At 55.1% G+C, this 18,207-nt stretch overlaps 1 protein-coding gene across 1 annotated transcript in view; it reads right to left on the bottom strand.

The window, feature by feature from the left end:
* BCAR1 (BCAR1 scaffold protein, Cas family member) overlaps positions 1 to 18,207 on the bottom strand; it is a 43,125-nt gene that overhangs the window by 13,310 nt on the left and 11,608 nt on the right. The window contains exon 2 of the mRNA XM_061548292.1: positions 5,318 to 6,109. Coding sequence (XP_061404276.1) covers positions 5,318 to 6,109 — 792 coding nt within the window. The remainder of the gene's footprint in view (positions 1 to 5,317; positions 6,110 to 18,207) is intronic.

Below are 18,207 nucleotides of genomic sequence, written 5' to 3'. Positions count from 1 at the left end.
CATAAACGCACACACACACACGCGCTTATTTTCGGTGGCGTAGTGATTAGAGCACTACACTCTGAGATGTTAACCGGTCCACGGTTAACGTCACAGTGGCAACATGACAGCCAAGCGCTGGCACTGCCGACCTCACCAACCCACACTGACCAGAGTGGTGAAGTATGGTCACCACTCCCCACACGATTTCAACAGTACGTACACGCGCATGTGCACACACGCGCGCCCACCTTCACATGCAGACACACACACACAGATGCACATAAAGCCACGAAGAAAAACGCACGCGGATACGTCAACACACTGCTTCAAACACACTCTCACCTCCACACACAAGATAAAGGCGCACATTCCGCACCTCCGCTTTGTGTGCGGTTGGCTGTGTACGGTGCTAAGGACGTCCGACGTACACACGCGCCATGATACACACGCACGCGTGCAATCTCACACACGCACGCGTGCAATCTCACACACACACGCGTGCAATCTCACGCACACAAAACAAAGATCCCCCCCTGTGTTGCCTTGAGACTTTTGGGGCAAGCGCCGTTAGCGAGTAGCACCTATGAAGGCTGCCACCGCACACGAGGGGGTGGGTGACCAGCAGCACCGCGCCTGATGTGTTTACACGTCTCGCCAGGTGCAACTTGAGGCTGAGTCAACCTAGGGGAGGCCCAGGACCGGCTCAGATAATCATCACTGGTGTCGGCCGTGAGCGGGAATAGAACTCGGGTCGCCGGGCTCGTAGCGCAGCGCAGCTAACCACTACACCACCGCTCCCCCCACACCCCCCCACATAACCAAAATATATAAACACACATACACACATATATATATACACGCAAAGACGCGCCACACACGCGCACATTCTGGCGGATTTACCTCATCACTCACCTTCCCCCGGTGATGCAGCCGAGGCTGGAATGTAACGGCCTCTGCCAATTTGGCTTCAGCTGCAGCGTTCGGGGTTCCATTTCCAGACTCAGAGGAGGGGACCGACGGGGCTTGGTGGGTGGGTGGGTGGGTGGGGTGGGTGGGGTGGTGGGTGGGGTGGGGGGTGGGTGGGGTGGTGGGTGGGGTGGGTGGGGTGGGTGGGGTGGTGGGTGGGTGGGTGGGGTGGGGGTGGGTGGGGTGGGTGGGTGTTAGGGGTAGGTGAGGTGGGGTGGGTGGGTTAGTGGCTTGGTGGGTGGGGTGGGGGGCTCCGTGTGGCTGGGTAGTTGTTTTTGGTGAGCTGGGTTGGTGGTGGTAGTGGGTGGGAGGGAGGGAGGGGGGGGTTGGTGGTTGTGGTGGGGGGGGGCTAATTCCCCAATTAAAATGTTCACCACCGAATTCGCGAGACTCCTCCGGTTGCGTCACCGTCGTTCCGTTTTGGGGGGGGGGGGGGGGGGAGGTGAGGATCTCTTCGAGTTTCCGTCTCGCTGTTTGGGTGGAGCAAGTGGGGAGCGAAGGAGGAGGCCTCGCGGAGGCCTCGAGTTGGATTCATGAAGCCGCTGGTTCTCAACCTCGTCTTGGCTAGTGTTTGTGTGTACCCCCCCCCCCCCCCACGTTGTTGAATTGTGTTTCAGCACCGAGCACACTCCCCCATCCCTTGCCTGACCCCTGAGAAATAAATGTACAGATAATGGACAACAATGTTTTAATCAATCGTCCATTTTGTAAGGTAATCCTTGTGCCATGCGAGGTGACTGCGAGCGACTCTGAAATAAAAAATCACGCGACGCTCTGCTCGCGTCTCGCGATTTGTTCGCGCTCGCTGCTTACTCTTGGAAACCGCCAACATTGTTGACGGTCAGCGAGTTTATGAAGGTCGTTCAAATCGTTCTCGGTTACCACGTGGATTTAAATCTCATCGCGGTTATTTTATACGGACAGATCCACGTACGTGATTATTCACCCAATGACTCACCCCAGTATGATGTAATTTCACGGTTTCATAAATCACTCCACGTACCGCCCCCCCCCCCCCCCCCCCCCCCGGTTCAAGCCGCTGCTGTGTTGGCTCCCAGGAGGCCCCCAGTGACTTCAGTGCCTCTGTGTGGATGTGTGCTCGAGGATGGGCGGCTGGAGATAAGACAAGGATGGAACACAGCCCCCCCCCCCCCCCCCCCCCCTTAGAACTGCGATGCTTTCTAAAGTTACCACGGATCAATAAAGGGGGCAAGTGAACGATTACGTCACCCGGCAGAGCGCGCCACAGTGGGCCAGCGTTGAGGCCACGGTTTACTGTCCGGCCATTTCGAAACGTCGATCCAACGTCGGCACGTGGTGGGAACCGTCGGGCCAACGTCGAGGCAACGTCGAGGCAACGTCGAGGCAACGTCGAGGCAACGTCGAGGCAACGTCGAGGCAACGTCGAGGCAACGTCGAGGCAACGTCGAGGCAACGTCGAGGCAACGTCGGCCGAACGGTTCCAAACACGTGGCAACGGTGGATCGACGTTGGGCCTCAACGTTGATCCGTCCAAACGTCGAGGCAATGTTTTACGGAAGACGGGACCATAATTACCACCAGCCATCGGCCTGGATCCTCGTAGACAGAACCACTCAGAGCCCCGCGCGCGAACACAAAGGGACCTGCGCCGCTGTTATTTTGGGGCCGCACCACGAACGAAGAGACCCAGCAACTTCAATCTGCAGGGTAATCCATCCGCCTACAAGGCACCGTCCCGGGAAATCCACCAACGTTGCGCACTTGCCCCAAGAGTCTGTGAAAAGCTTCGTGGGGGGGGGGGGGGGGATCTTTGTCTTTGTGTTTTTAGCGGCTTGTCTCTCCGGTGTCCGCTTGCAAGCGAGACCGCCACGCTGCTCCAAGCAAGGTGGCAGCAGCACACTCGTGGGTTACTGTCTTGAGACTCGGTGAGGCTTCTTGGGCAAAGGAGAGGTCACCTTTATCACCACCCACGATGTCGAGATGTTAGCTACCTCGCCTGGTATGCAGGAGGTCGTGGGTTCAATTCCGACCCTGACACTTGTATATATTCGGCATTTACATGTTCACGCTCTCTCTCTCTCCCCGTGGTCGTGTGGAATTTTCTCCGGGTCCTCCGGTTTTTCCCTCCACATTTAGAATCAACATCACACGTTGAGAGTATTTGGCTGATATACATTTCCACGTGATAAGCCACTTCTCGTTGGGCTATAATTTGTGGCCAGGTGGCTTCTGAAAAAGAGCTACAGAGCTCAGTGAGCCTTACCCTGCTAACATAATAAATAGCTAGCATGACAACAAATCACCGAGACACGCGCCTGATCTCACCACATCTCACAAGCTCGGCAGGTGCCAAGCCTGGGTCACGTATGGGATGGGCGATCGCTATGCATACCCAGGTGCTCGAGGCTACAGACGGCAGGGCTGCATGGTGGGCAGCAGAAGGCAATTCGACAGCCGATCGTCCCGTCTATCCTCCCACGTCTATACTGCAACAAACCCAAGACCGAGACGCGTGGAGAGGCATCCCATCCAGCAGTAGATTGTGCGAGACAACCCACAATGCACCCGTCATCACCACCAGCCGCCTCCCCAGACTCCATCCCACAACCACTGCCCCCCCCCCTCCCTCCTCTACATCGACGCTACCGACCCCCCCCCCCCCCACCCGCCCAAAACTTTCTACAAAAACAAAAGTCGCAGCTCTTATTTTGACCCCGGCTGTCATAACAGTGGCACGGGGCCGGGCCGCACACTCGGTGGTGTTTGTTACCTCTCTCCCCTCTGTTTACGCTGCAGCCGTCCCCTCAGTGTGGAAGCTCCCCCCCACCCCCCCCTTGTGCTTCGAGAGAATTTTACGAGATCGTAATTTTACCAAATTAAACTGTTCACAGGCCGGCAGCACAGTCTGGCTGGTTCCTGGAGGTTCCTGGAGGTTCCTGGAGCCCCCCCCCCCCCCCCCCCACAGGCAGAAGGCGACGTGGGCACCCCCCCCCCTCCATCCCGCACCCCCCCTCCATCCCCTGCCCGGAGTGATGTTTAGTGGGGGGCTAAAGCTTTTTTCTCCCCCCGACCTCCCCACCTGCCCCCCACCCCGAGTCCCTGCGGTGCTGCTTGCGAGCGGTGCGTGGGGTTGATAAACCACACCGTGCCGTGCAACTTGGTTGCACTCAAACAGCCGCATGTACACACAAAGTGGGGCCTATCGATTGCTCGGTGTATTCAATCCTCGTCGACTCGAACGCTCGAAGCACTGATTCGCTTGGCACCGTGAATGCTTCAGCGCACTGCAAGTTACGGTTTTTAAATAGCTGCCAACATCTAAATGTGAGCCTGCTCCAAATAAGCAATGCGGTGAGCTCATCTCAGCGCCAGCGGCGGAAATTCCACATTCCCGTGGCAAGAATCCAGTCTGTTATTAACAAAGCTGCTGTTGACATTACCGATTGCAACAACAATGCGATAACAATGGAATCATTTCCATCCCCGACAATATTAAGAATAAAATAATTGCCAAGTGCATTTTTTTCACAACGTTGCTAAATGTTTCCATTGAGTAATGAGATCCCTCTGGCAGTTACAACAAAGACAATAAAACATTACGACACAGAGGGGGGCGGGGGGTATGGGGGGGGGGGTTGGCGTGGGTGGGGGGATCACCCTGTCTGGTAACCAGTGGGGGGGGGGGGGGGTCAAGGATGCGTCGCCAATCCGTCGATTCCGCGGGCAAGCGACGAGCGCATCGATCCCTGGGCGTCGCCATCGATGCCTGCAGGGGGGTCAGAGCATTGATCCAGCGCCATGCGCAAGGTCCTGGGTTTCACTGCTCCCAAACTGGTGATCTGATCCGTCGGCTTCTCCAGGCGGAGTGCGCCGATGGGACCGGCCCGGCGACCCAACGGCCGCGTCAAAAGCGCAGCGAGTTACGTTTGGTTCGAATTTGGCTCAAATCCTACGATGATAATAAAAAATATTGGTTTCGACCATCACACAATGGATATCTCTCTCTCTCACCCTTCCCGTCTGTTGCCCCGCCCCCCTCGTCCCTCACCTCTCTTCATCTCGCCGTGCGACCCTGGAGAAGCACAGAGCGCTGCACCTCCTCCGCACCCCGCTCCGTTACAACCTGGAACTACTCTTCACCCTGCTCCTCCTGCTCCTCCTCCTTCACACCCCGTGCTGCTCAACTCCGGAAGTCGTCGCCACCCTGCTGCTTGAGGCCGAGTCGGCCTACAGGGTAGGCTCAGCACCGGTTCAGATAACCAACAGCGGTGTTGAACCGTGAGCGGGCATCGAACCCGGGCCACCGGGTACGTAGCGCAGCGCACAAACCGCTCCACCACCGCTCCCCACGCACGCACGCACGCAGAGTTCCCCCATCACCACTCACCTCCCCGGCGTGGACCCGGCACGAGTCTTGCCCAACGCTGCCGCCGCCACTTCCACCGCCGCTGGGATTCCTGTCCGGCGTCGGCGGGGCGACCCCGTCCGTGGCCCCCCCGCCGCCCCCCCTCCGCGTGGGGCTCAGCCGGGCCTGGGGCCCCCCCCTCTGACCCGCGCCCCCCACAGTCTGGGCCCCGCGGGGGGCCTCCAGCGACGGCGGGACCTGGTACACGTCCTGGGCCGCCAGCGACGGCGGCACCTGGTACACGTCCTGGCCGGCGTCGTGGGGCCCGTCGCCCCCCGCCGCCGCCGCCGCGGAGGAGGAAGGCGGCACCTGGTAGACGTCGTCGCGGGACTCGGCGAGGGAGGGCGGCACCCGGTAGGGGGCCTGGCCGCCGCCGGCACCGGGCGCCGCCGGCGGCACGTCGTACACGCCCTGGGAGGGCGGCACTCGGTAGAGACCTTGCGCCGAGCCCGGCGACGGTGGCACCCGGTAGATGTCCTCCTGCGGTTGCGAGCGGAAGCCGCCCCTTTCCGCGCCGGCGTTGGTGGCGCACGTCTGCCGGGCGGCGGCGGTGCCGCCGCCGGCTCCTCCCGTGCCACCTCCCTCGTAGCAGCCGACGAGCAGGCGCAGGCGGTTGCCCGGAGCGACGCCCTGGCGCCCGTGCAGCGAACAGAGCCACCAGCCCTGCAGGCCGCCGGCGTTCTGCTCCAGCACCGTGACGATGTCGCCCTTGCGGAAGGCCAGCTCGTCCGGAGACTCGGCCACATTGTCGTAGAGGGCCTTGGCGAGAACGTTCTGCCGAGAGAGGGGGGGCGGGCGGGGGGGGGGGGTGAAGAGGTCACGGTTAGGGGTCACCGCAATGGGAAACCTATTCTGGGTAAATCTGTAAGGCTTCCCCGGTGCCAGCGAGTGGTTTGTGTATGTGGGTGTGTGTGTGCACATAGCCTGGCACAAGCGCCGTGAAGAATGCCACTTGTTGTTGTGAGTGTGTTGGTGGGGGGCGGTGGTGTAGCGGTTAATGATTCCCGCTCACGGCCAACACCAGTGACGAGTATATGAACCGGTCCTTGGGCCTCCACTGGGTCGACTCGGCCTCAATTGCGTAACCGGTGTGCGATGCGCAAACATCGTCACTCGGGAGACAAAGACGGTCAGTTGGGCATGGTGCTGGCCACACATCCCCTCGTTTGCTGTGCCGGCCTTCATACGCGCTATTCACGAATAACACTTGTCCCAACAGTTTGTTAAGGCTATTACGGGGGATTTTTGTGTGCAAGCAAGTAACACAATCCCAGTAAAAACCCCTTAGTAAACTAAGAGCAAAACAACCCTACACAGACGGATATACAAGTGAAAATAAATGTGTGTTGGATGCCACAGTCATGCCCTCCCCCCTTCTCTATGCTTGTGAAACGTGCCCCCCCCCCTCCAATCCTAATGGAACATCTGCACCGGTCGGAAACATTCAAGCTGTCCTGCCGACAATCCATCTTGGGTTTAACCTGCAGGCTGGATTGGCTCAGACGTCTCCACCACCCCCCACCTCCCCCCCAGGTGAGCTCCGTGAAAGCCACCTGCCGACACCTGGGACCGGTTCGTCTGGATAGCGGTGTCCCCCCCCCCCCCACGAGACGTAACTGTACAGGGTTTGAGTTATTTGGTTCCAGCCAGATCAACATCTCGGAGGGGAGGGAAATTGTTTTGCGTCTTCTCTCCGTCAACAGTTAATCGTTACTTGTTTCCGATTTCACATTGACACAACGGGGAGGGCAGTCGCGGCAAGGACACAACAAATGGGGAAAAGATAAAGGATAACTACAATAAACTCTTCGTTTTATTTGACCAGGTCAGGTCCACTGAGCAATGTAGCTCATCTTCAGAAGCGACCTGGCCACAAACGATAGCTCGACGTAGTGGCTTATCACGTGGACACAGCAGCCAAATACTTTAAACACGTGACGTCGATTATAAGTGTGGCGGGGAAAACCGGAGGACGCGGAGAAAATCCACACGACCACAGGGAGAGAGACACGCAAACTCCAAATACACAGCAGCAGGCGTCAGGGTCGAGATCGAACTCACGACCTCCTGTGCACCAGGTGACGGAGTTAACATTTTAGAGAAAGGGAGCAGAGAAAAGGCAGTCAGCTGCTCGGCGTCTGTTCTCACAGCGGGCAGCGACGACGGCGGGGGAGGGGGGGTTAAAGTGTGGGGGGCGGGGTTAAAGTGGGAGGGGCTACACAGAAGTCACGTGATTCACGGGAGGCTTGAGCTGGTTTAGAGAGGCGAAAGTGTCAAGCGTGGTCCATGACGTACAATGGCCACCTCCACACATTCCAGCCGGGGGGCTGGACACCTGGTGAAGGAGAGCCTCACGCTCACGGCTCGTCGCGTTCCTCCAGATTAAGTCCAATGTCTGTGCTTATGTCGGGGTTGAGGGGAGTAACAAACACATCGTATCTAAGTCTGTAAGTACATATGTACGTTGAGCTTCTTTCGCGCCGTGCGGAGCCATCTGTGCTCGTCGGAGGTGCGGGGGAAGGGCAACAGACCAACACACAAAAAGCAGTTCCGAAGAAATAGATTTTCAATCTCCATGATTTAAAAGTGAATAGATCCCAGTGGCTTCCTAATATTGGAAGGAAGAGCCTTCCAGACGGCCGAAGAAAGGGCATCTGAGAGCGTGCGATGCGGTGATCGTCTTTGTTCAATGGCCAGCCAAAAGGCCCTGCGAGGACGATCGGAGTTTGCGTGATGATGGTTTATGCTCCTTGACGAGATCAGCGAGGTGTCGTGGTTCATTTGTCGCCGAGCACTTGGTGTGTAATGAGCGAGACCTTAAAATGTATTTTCAGCCAACCGGAATCCAATGCAGCTCAGCGAGCACCGGACGGACAGAGTCGGATCTTCCAGTACCCGTCACGACACGTGGGGCAGGGTCCATCATGGCCGGGGTACATCGTGGGTAGGGTACATCGTGGCTGGAAGGGCCAATGGCTGTATGTGAGACTGGTGCTGGAATGGCAGCCAAAGGAGAGAACGCACACCACCCGAGTCTGGCCCCCGTGGAGATTGGAGCAATGAGATCGGCACTTGGGCAGGGGTGGGTCTTCCATCCAGCAGAGGATAGAGCACACCTCTTGACGATGGTGATGGCAGTGATATTTGTCTCGGGCCAGTGATAGACCGTGTCTCGTGACGATGGCAATATTATTGGTACCCGGTCACAGGTGGCGACTCGTCGTGACGTCGCCGATTGTGATGACAACAACAACCGCCATTCGCCACTAAGTGGTGGTGACGTCACCACGACGCTTGTGCCAGGCTGTGTGCACGTTGAGGCCACGTGAAGTGTCGAACGCCCGCTGGCAGGTGGTCATGGGGCAAACCCAGGTGCCACGGGTCGACTGACTGAGACGACTGAGATGACTGGCTGATGCACCACCTGTGCCCCCTACTGTGCCAACTTGCTGTGCTTTAACTACCCCGCACTCCGCTCGTTGTTGTGAGCGTCGCTCCTCCACCCTCCGTTGTTGCTGGAGGGCGACTGCCTCCAACTGCCCAGTAGCGTCCTTCACGAACCTCCTCCACTGAGGCCGATCTTGACACCACTGGTACCAGTCATCGGCAAGTCCACTCAGCTCCACGTCCTCCTGTACCACATCACTCCATCTCTTCTCTCGCCCGTGCCACGCCCGTTTAGCCCCCTCGATCCCGACGAACAAAAGCTGTTTAGGCATGCGGGCTACATGACCCAGCCAACGCAATCTTGCCTGGCGTAGGAGCTCAACGATGGGACTTTGTTCAGATCTTTCAAGGATATGTGAGCTCCTCACACAATCCAGCCTGGTTAAACCCATGATGGATCATAGGCAGGCCAGCCTGAATGTTTCTAACCGGCGAAGATGTTCCATTAGGGGGGTCCACGTTTCACAAGCATAGATAAGGGAGGGAATGACTGTGGTCGAGAAGACCTGAAGCTTAGTGCAGAACGACAGACCAGGTAGCTTCCACAAAGCATTATGCAACCGATGAAAAGATTATGCCGCTCGACTGATTCGGAGTGAGACCTCTGGTGTAAAACCAGAGCCAGTCATGAGCACACTGCCCAGGTATGGGAAACTCTCCACTCTCTCGACAACTGCCCTATTGCCAATTGGGAGTTGTAGGCGTGGAGTGTCGGATGGTACAAAATACCCAGGCAGGTGCTTATTTTTGGTGGGACTGATGATAAGTCCCCACCTCTTAGTGGCAAGCTCCAGGTTCAGCAGCAGCACCTCCAACTCCCCCTGAGTGAGCAGCAATTACCAGATCATCGGCATACATAACGTGGTTGAGCAATAGGGAGCCATCCCTTAACCGCACGCGGGCATCGATCAGCCTCCCATTGTATCTGTACCAGATGGAAATTCCTCCAGTACAGCTATTAAACGCTTCACGAACTACGCGGTCGAAATAGATTGTGATGACACACGCACGCAGACATGCACACACGCGCGCGGCATATGTGAGCTCCACCATAATCTCTCGCACTGGCGTTGTGCCAGTCGCCCACGATGCTCCGTGTCGAGCTTGGTGGCGTCACAGTTACCGAGCAAGGCAAAGGCCTCTCCGAGTCTGAGCCGTACTGCTGCAGCCCACGGTGCCCACTGGAATGTGGCACGCAGTCGAAGAACTTTAGATGCTTTCTCCCTCCTGCTTCGGAGATTCACACCCCACCCACAACACCACCCCCCCCACCACAGATCGTGGCATTTGTTTGCGATGTCCACAGGTCACAACCAGACAAAGACAAAGATGCTCCACCTCCACGCATAGCCGACACATTCTGGTGGGGGCAAGTGCTGTTATCGAGAAACTACGAAGGCCGGCACGGCGCACGAGGAGGATGGCGTGTGGGTCAGCACCACGCCCGGCCGCATTTTTCCCCCTAATGGCGACGTTTTACACATGGCACCAGCTGTTCATTCGAGGCCGAGTCGACCTAGGGGAGGAGCAGGGCCGATTTAGATTATCGTTACTGGTGTTGACCGTGAGCGGGAATCGAACTCGAGTCGCCGGGTTCGTAGCGCTGGTCCCCCACTATCACAAAGACACACACACATACGCACACACATGGATGGAATAGGGATGAAGGTTAGGGAGAACGCAGAGCGAGAGCCCAAACCGCCTACACACACCCCACCCAACCTCCAATCAAAATATATATATTTTTGCCTCTGCAAATGGAAAAAACAAAATCATAAAAATACTGAAACGATAACAAATCTTGCTTTGCGCACGACAAGATTGTCCCCCCTGATGTTGCTGGGAAGGCCGGGGGTTGTTGACTTGAAGTCCATTCTGCACAGGGAGGGGGAGCGGAGCCGCGTGGTGGTGGTGGTGGCGGCTGTGGCGATTACGATCGTCAACTGATACTGCTGCTGCCGGTTTAACCCCCATCGCACCCGTGCCAGGAATCAAACCTAGATTACAGCAGGCAGTGGGGGGAGGAGGGGAGTCATGGTTGGGAAGGAGCAGGCAGGGGTAAGGATCGCTAAGCCAGAGGAGGATTGGTAGCCAGAGCAGAGCGAGCAACGGGAAACAGGTGGGCTGCGTGGTGTAGATGAGAACAGAGGATCCTCGGTGGCAATGCGAGCATCAGGAGGAGCCGGGATAAGAAGCCAGGGATGGGCCAGGGATGGACCAGGGAGTGCGGGGAGGACCACGGAGATGCAGTGAGAAGCGTGGAGTGAGCGAGCAGCAGGTTGGTCGCGGGCAGAGGCGTGGAGGCGCAATACGAGCGACGAAACGCAGAACACGTGGAGGAACAGCCGGGAGACTAAGGTAGCAAGGGAGCAGCACTTGGTGCTCAGGGAGCGGTGCGGGGAGGAGCAGGGATGTGCCGACAGGAGCGCGGAGGCGTAGGGAGAGAAGCTCGATGGACGCAGCGAGAAGCGGTGAGGAGCAGGGGAAGAACACCGGGAGCAAGAGAAAGCAGCGAGCGGCAAACAGGGAAAGGGCAGAGAGCAGGGAGGAGCCTCTAAGAGCGGCGGCATTCGAGGAGCAGTGATGAGAAATTAACCACACAAGCAGCAAGAGTCTTTATTTATCCTGGAGAAATCCGATGAGCTCTAAAGCTCTTTTTCACAGACGCCCAGTAGGCGGCGGGTCAGAGAGTTACAACAACAAACAACACAAACGATAGGAGTGAAAAGTGTAGGAAAGGTAAGCGGGTCATTAAAAATAAATACAAAATAAAGTATAGAAGTTGAAATTGCATGAATACATCGATTCCTGCCGATTTTTCAAAACTCAATGCAAGCTCGGAGAAGGCAGAAAAACAATAAAAACAACAACAAAAACAATAAAACAACAACAACACCAAGACAACACACAGCAGCACCCTCAATAAAATTGAACAATCGATACGCAGGTCAGGATCAAAGTTACAAATCACATTCTCAAACGTGGCTATGACCGGCATGGATCTTCTGCTTCTGGACATTTTTTTTGAAGGATGATTAACGATGTCAAGGGAGGAAACGAGACTTGTTCCAAAACGTCAGCGGCTGCAACGGCAAAGGCTTCTTCACCTATTCCGATTCTTGTTCTCGGAACAGTTAACAGGCTTCCTGGGTTTGAGAACAACAGCAGGCAGAGAGAACACAACAGCAGGCAGAGAGAGACGCAGGGGGGGTGAATAAGGAGCAGGGGTGGTGACGGATGCCCAGGGAGTTCACAGGGGGAACAGGGAGGTGGCTTGCCTACCAGCTGGAAGGACGTCCGCCTGCCCCGCGATATCAAAGGGCAGTAACGCAGGAGCCGGCCATCCCAGATAAGACGCTGTGGTTCAACCCGACACCCGCATCTCGGCTTACAGCCAAAGCCAGCCCCCACCGGGGAATAATGGTGTGTGTGTGTACGCGCGCGCAAAACGCCGACACACAGACACATACCATTACGCACACACATACTCTTATTCCTATCCAAATATGCCATCAGTGGGACGTGGCTATCTGAAACGAGTCTGGCGCTTCCCTCGGTCGACTACCGTCTTAAGAAAATATACCTCGAGCGATGTGTACATGTCAGCACTGGGAAGACAAAGGCGGCCGGGAATGCGTTTCTGACACACTGGCCCCTCTCCAGTGCGGTGGGCGGATGTGCTCGCGAATGACATTTGCCTCTGCAGTCTGTAGGCTGCCCGGGTGATATGTTGTTTGCGTACTGCGCGTCCGTGTAAACGTGTCTCTACATGCGTGTCGGTGTGCATTTGTGTCTGTATGTCCGTGTGCACGTCACTTGTGGGGACCGATAAGCGCAGTGCACGGACACAAACCGGGCGACCCGAGTTCGATTCCCGTTCATGGCCAAAACCAGCGACGATTATCTGAACCTGTACTGGGCCTGCCCTAGGTCGACTCAGCCTCAACTGAGTACCTAGTGCGATGTATACAAACTAGGGAGACAAAGGCAGCCGGGCGTGGTGCTGGCCACTCACTCCCTTGTGTGCCGTTCCGGCCTTCATAGGTCCTCGCAAACAGAACTTGCGCCAACAGTCTGTTAAGGCTATCCGGGGTATCTTTGTGTGTCGCTATGTCTCTGTGTACATCACTGCCAGCGCGTGCCATAAGGTTGTGTGTGCTGTGTGTACACACGCATAGCACTTGCTAACAGCACTTGCCCCTGCAGTCTATTGGAGCTATACGGTAGATCTTTATCTTTGCTGTACAATAGCTCTGCCACATTTTATATCTGAATTCCATTTTTTTTGCTGCTGCTGCTGCTGCTTCTGCTGCCGCAGAGAGGGGCCTTCGGGGAAGGATGGGGCGGATGGACGTGCGGCTGGAATCGTGGAAAATAATATGTTCGGGGAATAGCGTGGTGCCCGCAGTAGCTGTAAAACACCGGGTAGAGGGGAGAGGGGGTAGGGGGTCACACTCTTGAGTTTTAAAAGACAGAGGGGGAAACTCATCACCAGGTCCCCTTCCACCCCTCCTCTCCCACGCTCCATCTCCCATCATCATCAATTGCCCCCCCTGCTCCCCACAGTTTGACGTTCGACAGCGGCGCTCGCATCAAGCGGAGTTTATTTTCTTGAGCTTTGGGCAGTCGCGGTGGGTCCGCTGGTTCACGCGGGGTCTGATGAACACCGCGTCGAACTTTCACCGGCAGCTGGGCGAGCAGCGTCAACGCACGCACCGGCCGAGTGGCCGACTGGAATTAGGAGTCGGTGGTGGCCTCCTGTGGGGATAACGGAGCGGGCCCCCCCCCCCCTGCAATCGCTCGCTCGCGAGGGGGGTTCTAGAGCTGCCTCGCTCGAGTCCAGAGCAGGGGTCGGCCAACCAGAATAACACGAGGAGCAATTTTTTTGCGGATTCGGTAAAAGGGACTCAATACTTCAAGAAGCCGCGCAACGCACGTGAACACGAGACGGTGGCGGGTCCTCGGTGAGTAACGTCACGAAGGAGCTCCATAAATAGAGCCGCCACTGCCACCGCCGCACGCACGCACGCGTCTCCGGAGCCGTAGGTTTGTTTTGTCAACCCCCCCTGGTCGACGGGGAGGCTTGTGGCCTTCTCTTCCATGCTGGCCAGACGTGTCAGAAAAGGTAGGCGCACCCATGCCTCGCCCCACCGCGGCGTGCTAACTGCTGGGTGGGCAGAAAAAAAAAAAGAGGCCAGGTCGGGTGAGAAAAGGGGGTCGGTGATTTTTGGAAACGTGTCCATTGTTTGAACTGCCACGCCGGAAGATCGAAGCAGCGACCTCCGGAGTGTAACTCCAGGGTGCTGACACCATTACACCAGCATCATCCTGTGAGTGAGGTTTCTATACATTTTATAACTTCCGCTCAAGTTCGGTCTCTTAAGTCGAGGGTAATGCTGCAACCTTCCTGTGATAATGTTGCTTATGGCCGGCCGCAGCGCTCCAGATAAAGGTTTATGGCTTGCGAGTAATTTGCCCTCCATCATAGACAGACGCAGCGAGCACCATTGGTGCGGGGGGGGGGGGGGTCAACAGCAGTGATTCCAATGGACGGACTCGTCCTCGCCGATAGGAATGTGGAATTTCCCCCCAAACTGGCTCAGGGCTGTAGCGAGATGAGCACTCAGTCGTGCGGGGAATCACTTAGACTAAACCGTTTTCTGACGAGGAGTAAAAAATGTATCTTCAGGGAAGTACATTTCAGCATTAGCCTGATCACTTATGGGCCATAAGTGGGCATTACGTGATCAGGTATGCATTATTAACTAAAACCTGAACACTTAAAATGTAATGTTACTTTAAAACCACTTTCAAAGCACTCGGTCTAACGAAACAAAGCTAACAGATAAAAAGCGGTGTTCGAAAATTATCTGGGAAAGTTTTAGTGGTGATTATTTTAGCCAACTTTTTTTTTTATTTTCCCCAAATGAGATACAAAACGTGAATCGTGTAGTTTCAAATGCAAGTTTCAGGTATATTTTGTTGAACCCCGGTGAGAACTCAAAGAGAGCAGGACGTAGTCTCATTTGAGGATGTGGCCGCTATAACATTTCCACGCGATGACGAAGAGCCCCACTTCGTTGAGCTATCATCGGTGACGTCCAGGTCGCTTCTGAATGAGAGCTGTGATAGAGCTCAGTGGGCCTTACCTGGCAAAATACTAAAATAGTTTAGTTGAACAAATTAGTTTGCAAGCGTCGCCTGGGGGACAAGAGTCCATCAGCCGTAGGGACGATGATTGCCGCTCCGTGTTTAAACCCAAATTCAGATGCTGTCTCCCCGACAGACCTGGTCTTCACCTGAGGACGGCTGCTTGCGTTGTGGCCGAAACGTCGTGAGAATTATTTTATTATGTTTTATTTTATTATTTTATTATTTCCATTCTACGTGACTTTACCGAAAGAACCAAGAAGATGAATCCCTGCAGTCACGAAAGCTTTAAATCGAAACCAAATTGAGTAATTAACGAATGTTGGCAAACCGAGTAATTTTCTATCTTTGTTACCCTGACACCAGCACTCGACGGGCCTACTCTTACGAATGTCGTCACGGGCATCTTGAACCGCCCAATGAGAGTGAAGCAGATGACATAGCCAACTGAGCCATGTAGCTTTATCAAAGCGGCTTGGCTATTATAAAAGATAGCTCAACGAAGTGGCTTATCGTCACATTTAAATGAATGGCAGCCAAATACACTAAACGCGTGATGTTCACTCTAAATGTAGACGGGAAAAACCGGAGGACCCGGAGAAAAAAATCGACACTACCACGGGGAGAGACACACGCAAACTCCAAATCTACAGGCATCGTCAGGGTCGGGATTGAAACCAGGACGTCCTGTGGACCAGGCGAGGGAGTTAACATCCCGCGGCCCCCCAAGCACTATTACCGTATAATCACACCCACAGTAATAATCAGGGCTACCGCTGGATTCGAACCGCGATCCTCTGCAACCATTGGGCGGACGCCGCTACCGCTGGGGCATGCGGACGGATCAATAATGTAGAGAGAGGCTGCTCCTACGGTGCCCAACAATGGCTTCTTGTGCGTTGCCCCGTTTTTGTCACGGGCTGGCAACACCGCACAGACCGAGGTTACAAGTTGTGTGCGGTTTGTAACTACTGGAGCAACAACGTTCTTTCGCCATGCAACAGCTTGGAGTTTACTGTCGTTTTCTTGATCCGGGTGACCTGGTTGCTAGGGCAACAAGACGAATTAAGACACCGTGGAATGTCCGATTAGCACGGTTGGCTACGTACGGTGCCAAAGAAGTTCAACATGCATATGGGGTAGGGGCCGTCCATAAATGACGTCACGCGATTTTGGACGATTTTTGACCCCCCCCCCCCTCGTCACACGGCTTCACAAAAAGTCAGACCCCCCCTCAAATATGACGTCACAAAGCTCTGCCCCCCCTCAAAAAAAATTCAACATGCTTCAAATCTCTTTAAACTATTTCATTGCAGTGCGTATTTAATGTGGCGCTGCACTCTGATGTTGTAGGAGTGTTGCTATAACAATTAGTGTTGTTATAACAATTCTATATTTATTTAAAGTTGCGCATTTTATGTGACGTCACATTTCTCACCCCCCCCCCCCCCTCGTCACACATCGTCACAAATGTCTGACTCCCCCCCCCCCCCAGGTGCGTGACGTCATTTATGGACGGCCCCTTAACACGTCGGCTTTCGTGACCGATATTATTAATAATAAAGGTTTTTTGGGGGGGTTATATCACGTATGTGTCGTAACCCTTCACCGCCTAACACACCCAGTAAGGTTAGACACGTGGTGGGGGGTTACGGACACACGTATTCTGACGCGATCGAACCCAACAACCTTGATTAGGAATGCATGCACGATTAACAAGGAAACTTGATCAACATCTCATCCCATTTGTTTTGTAATCTTGAGATGCGATTGCATTGAAGCGTTATGAATTCAAATGGTTCCGCTGGCATTATGAAGATCGATTAGGCACATTCATAGCTTTGCTCCCATTGTATTATTTCCCATTTTTTTTACACAATTAAACGAAACTCTTTTTGTTGTGGGTCGTTCACCGCCCTCGCCTAGATTCCTGCCGGGTTTTTGGTGACCCCCCTTTGGGTCACGGCCATCCAGGCAAGCAGGGAGGGCAGGACGTGAGGCCCTCAGACCTTCCTAAGTCTGTACTGTACTGGGGGGGGAAGGGGCAGTTTTTTAATGGATCAATTGATTTTAATGGATCAATAATACACAAACGTGTCGCCAAACGGACGCAGCGGCGAGGCTGTATAACTGTGTTTAACACCAGGATGTTGCGCAACATTCGGTAAGATCGCAACGGAGTATTTTTTTTACGTGCGGGAACGTGAAAACGCCGTTTATTAACCAGAGGTTGGGCTTGACGCGTCTCCGCTGGGGCCCACGCTTGATCGAACGTCACGACAACTTAGTTAGGGCGCTTCCAACAGAGTTTCCTTCCAGACTCCCGAGTTTTGCAACAAAGTTCTCCACTGCACCCAGAGTGGCGTGGCGCTGGGGGCAGAGGAAACAAACCAAGAGAAAGCGTGTGCCACCTCTCGCCCCCCCCCAAGTGCATCAAACATCAGCTCACGTTCAAATCCTCATCGCAAAGCAAGAACTTCATCATCATCACGATCCATGGGCAGATATTTCCCCGTAGGTGTGCACCGCACATTTCGTCAATCTGCTCAAGTCGTGGCCACATCTTTCTGCCACCAATCTCTTTCTCGTTCCTTCAGTCCCTATCTTTTCAAGAACTTTAATTAAATTCTCTCTCATCTCACATCTTTTCTGCATTTCACCACATCTCTTATTATTAGTACAATCCCCCCCCCGTCTAAATTTCTGTTATCCGACTACTGTACAGTACACATTTTATTGCTTTCTCTTTATCTCTTCTGTCATCTCCCTAGGATTGCACAGATTACAATCCTGGTGCCTCTCCCGCACACCCCCACCGCCCCCCCCAAATTGGCTGACCCGGCTGCAGATCCACGAACGTTCCTCACAAGTGGCTCTCTTGTTCACAACAGCCTTCCCCTGTTGTCCAGCCAGGGAGTGTGGGAGGGGGGCCTTCACACCCCACGCACACCCCACCGTGCGCCTCATGAGGCACAGTTAAAAGCAGTTCCTCCATGCAGGGGTGGGGGGGGGGGGGCAGCAAGGGCAGTGACATCTCTACACTAAGTGGGGCCTTGTGCAAGGAGGTGGTGGCGGGGGGTGGGTGGTGGCGGTCCGGGTGGGAGAGGCAGTGGAGGAGGGATTCTCGTTGGCTTGGGCCCCCTGAAGACAGAGACACGGCGACAACGCGGAGAACGATAGAGTCGCTGAAACGGGGGAGTCGGGGCATGAGACGCGGACGTGGAGTGAAAAGCAGCGAGAACACGCAGACAGTCGCGGAGGTTAAAGGATTTCAC

This window comes from Lethenteron reissneri, chromosome 9 (assembly GCF_015708825.2).
Source record: "Lethenteron reissneri isolate LAM-NWPU_2019-01 chromosome 9, ASM1570882v1, whole genome shotgun sequence".
Classification (NCBI taxonomy): domain Eukaryota; kingdom Metazoa; phylum Chordata; class Hyperoartia; order Petromyzontiformes; family Petromyzontidae; genus Lethenteron; species Lethenteron reissneri.
The sequence above is the reverse complement of the archived record's forward strand: the minus strand, read 5'-3'. Positions and strand labels throughout refer to the sequence as shown.